Source organism: Dasypus novemcinctus, chromosome 19, assembly GCF_030445035.2.
Source record: "Dasypus novemcinctus isolate mDasNov1 chromosome 19, mDasNov1.1.hap2, whole genome shotgun sequence".
Taxonomy (NCBI): domain Eukaryota; kingdom Metazoa; phylum Chordata; class Mammalia; order Cingulata; family Dasypodidae; genus Dasypus; species Dasypus novemcinctus.
This window is the reverse complement of record NC_080691.1, coordinates 77569100-77572489: the sequence shown is the minus strand read 5'-3', so window position 1 is coordinate 77572489 and position 3390 is coordinate 77569100. Positions and strand designations below refer to the sequence as shown.

The 3390-nt window shown below is 36.4% G+C and overlaps 1 protein-coding gene across 1 annotated transcript; it reads left to right on the top strand.

Annotated features, from left to right (window-relative positions):
* The first annotated feature begins 1380 nt into the window (after positions 1–1380).
* Positions 1381–2319, top strand: LOC101432705 (olfactory receptor 7D4-like). The gene has a single exon (XM_004477661.2). The coding sequence runs from the start codon at positions 1381–1383 to the stop codon at positions 2317–2319; it is 939 nt and encodes a 312-aa protein (XP_004477718.2).
* The last annotated feature ends 1071 nt before the right edge of the window (positions 2320–3390 follow it).

The following is a 3390-nucleotide window of genomic DNA, read 5'->3' as shown; positions in this document are numbered from 1 at the left end:
GAGAGTGGTCTTAGATCCCATGGGGCTGATGGATTAGACTATCTTGCTTGCAGGTGCAGACTCTCTTTCTTGGGATGGTAATTTTCATTACTTTTACCGGGCACATATTCTTTATTTTTTCATTGGAGAATTTCTGGGTTTACAAAACAATCATTCCTATATATTGCACTACAAGTAACACCTTGCATTGGCATGGTACATTTGTTATAATTGAAGAAAACACATTTTTATAATTGTACTATTAGCTATAATTCATGATTTAACTTAGCATTCACTGTTTTGTCATGGAGTTTCATGGTATTTAAAAAAAAATTGTCACTTACCTTGAATGTTTGCATGGTAGAATATCTCTTTCTGAGGAGAAAAATTTAGCAGCAAATAAAAAATGTTATCTTCAGTAGCTGACCTCTTTAACCATTCTTCATTTCAGCAAAGGTCATAAAAATAACATTGAGTTATATCATGCATGGTTTTCATTAAATCCTTGTAGGAAAAAAATTGCACAAGGTTTTTTATACATATAAGCTAGAAAGGATAAGGAAGATGTGCTTAAAATGGCATTGGGACTATGGGGAGGGCCCTCATTTAGCACCTTCCTACTCTCTATCAGGATGCTGACAGTCTGTGGTATATTAAGCATTTATTAGTGTGGTATTATATTGTGAAAACATTTTCTTTCACTTTGCTTTTATTGCATTTATTTTTCAAAAACATTTTATTTAGAAAAGTTACAGGTTTATAGAAAGCTCATGTTGAAAATACAGCTTTACCAAATACCACCTCACATTATTAATATTTTGCATTAATTTGATATATTTGTTAAAATTGATCAAAGAATATTATAACTATATTAACTATAGTCCATAACTTACATTAGATGGGTTTTTTCCTTCTTTGTTTTTGTTTTTGTTCTTGCTTTGAGAAGCAAATCTTACTCATACTTCAATTTTTTTTCCAGATATTACTTCCTCTCTCACCTCTCAGATGTGGTTATCTGACCTTCCTCTGAATCCCAGTTCTGCTCCAAGCAAGTGGTTGACCTGGATTAGGTAACTTAAAATCATGGAACACCATATTACATGTGCATTAGACCAGTTTTGAATTGTTTTAACTCTACTTTCTAGTATTGATCTTAAATTTGAGGATTTCATGATTCTAAACCAGAAATAAGAGACCAATGTACAGAGGTTGGTAAAGACTATGACATTTTGCATAAAAAAGGAAAGAATGTAGGATTCCTAAATTTTGTAACATTCAGGTTTTTAGGCCCAAGCCTTAATTTGAGGGAGTATAATAAAATAGCCAGGGGAATCTAGAGTCTGTCTAATGTGAATGCCATGTCTTTCCTTTCTTCAATCTTTTAGCTGACTTGTTTTCAACATGGAACAAAGAAATCAAACAAGCATTTTGGTATTTTTCCTCATGGGATTTTCCCAGGACTCAGAGCATGAACCCATCTTATTTGGATTGTTTTTGTCCATTTTTGTGATCACTGTGCTTGGGAATCTGCTAATCATCGTGACCATCAGCTCTGACTCCCACCTTTACACACCCATGTATTTCTTTCTCTCCAATCTGTCCTTTGCTGACATCTGTTTCACCTCCACCACGATACCAAAGATGCTGGTAAATTTGTGGACCCAGAACAATGCCATCACTTATGCAGACTGTATCACCCAGATGTATTTTTTCATGGTTTTTGGAGGTATGGACACACTCCTCCTCAGTGTTATGGCCTATGACCGGTTTGTGGCCATTTGTCACCCTCTACACTACTCAGTCATCATGAACCCCCACCTCTGTGGCTTGCTGGTTCTCTTGTCCTGGTTCATCAGTTTGACATACTCCCTCATCCAGAGTCTTTTGATCCTGCAGCTATCCTTCTGCACTGACTCAATAATTCAACACTTCTATTGTGAACTTGCTCAGGTCCTTAAACTAGCCTGCTCAAACACACTCATTAATCACATCCTTCTATATGTGGTGACTTGCCTTCTTGGCATTGTTCCCTTCTCAGGGATCTTTTTCTCATACTCTAGAATTGTCTCCTCCATCCTGAGAATCCCATCAGCTAATGGGAAGTGTAAATCATTTTCCACATGTGGTTCTCACATAACCATGGTTTCTTTATTCTATGGAACAGGACTTGGTGTATATTTCAGTTCAGAAACATCACTCTCTTCTTGGAAGCTTATGATCACTCCAGTGATGTACGCCATGGTCACCCCCATGCTGAACCCCTTCATCTACAGCCTGCGGAACAAGGACATCAAGAGGGGCCTCCAAAGACTTTTCAGAAGAACATTTTATATTTTGTGATTGGAACATTGGTTTTGAATTTTCTGAGTTGGCAGTAGCAGTAGGGGCTAAGCTTTGCTTCTCACCCAAATTCTGTAGGCTTCTCTGAGTTTTGTTAAAAGTTCCTTATGAGTTATTTGAACCTCTTAGGGTGATAATTCTGTTTTCCTTATTTCTATTCAACTTCTCCTATCTTATGACATTTTACATTAATGAGACTCAGTCTGTCATTTGTAGTCCTGCACATCAATAAGAAACACCTCAATCACCAACTAGGCAATTTTCTCATAAAACATAGGCAGTGTATTTTCAGGAGCTTGACCAAAAGAGAAAAGTGCCATTCTCATCACGTCATATGAAGGACACATACATTTTAGATGATTTATCACAGTTGATGCTATCTTTCAGCATCTGGCTTGAGGTTCCTTGTTTGCCAGGTTTCTTGATTATAATGTTACACCTTTTATCACCTTTTCCATACTTTATTCTTTGAAAAAAAGTCAATATGCACAACCCATACATAAGGAGTTAAGTATGCTCCACCTCCTATAGGGCAACGTACCTACATGGGTTTCTTGAAACTCTTCTGCACATTAACTTACTCATTTATTCATATTTTCATGAACGCAGAGATTTTTGCTTATATTTTGGGTTATAATCCAGTGCTACGTTACTTGTTTTTTTGCTCAAATGATTCCAGCTTTGGCCATGGGAGTTCTGTCAGTTGAATCCTGTATTCTTTGACCTATCCCCATCATTTTAGGCTTTTGCTGTTTTGGGGATTTTGGTTATTTTTTGTTTCCCAGACTTTTCTTGCATTTCTTGCAATACAAGGTGCTCCAAGCTCATCTTGCGTTTGCTCTACCCCAGTCATAGAATTTGCTCTTTTTCCTAGGAGTTCTGTGTTCTTTTATTGGAGAATGGCATTAGAAACCAAGGTCTTTGCTCATGTATAGTAGGTCTTCTCAGATAGTAGAACAGGAAATATATGGGTGGATTCTAAATTCTGTATATACACATATCCATAAATATTTCTGTATGCTATTATCTGTATTTATATTAAGGTAAACATGAATTTGTACTAATTTCTCC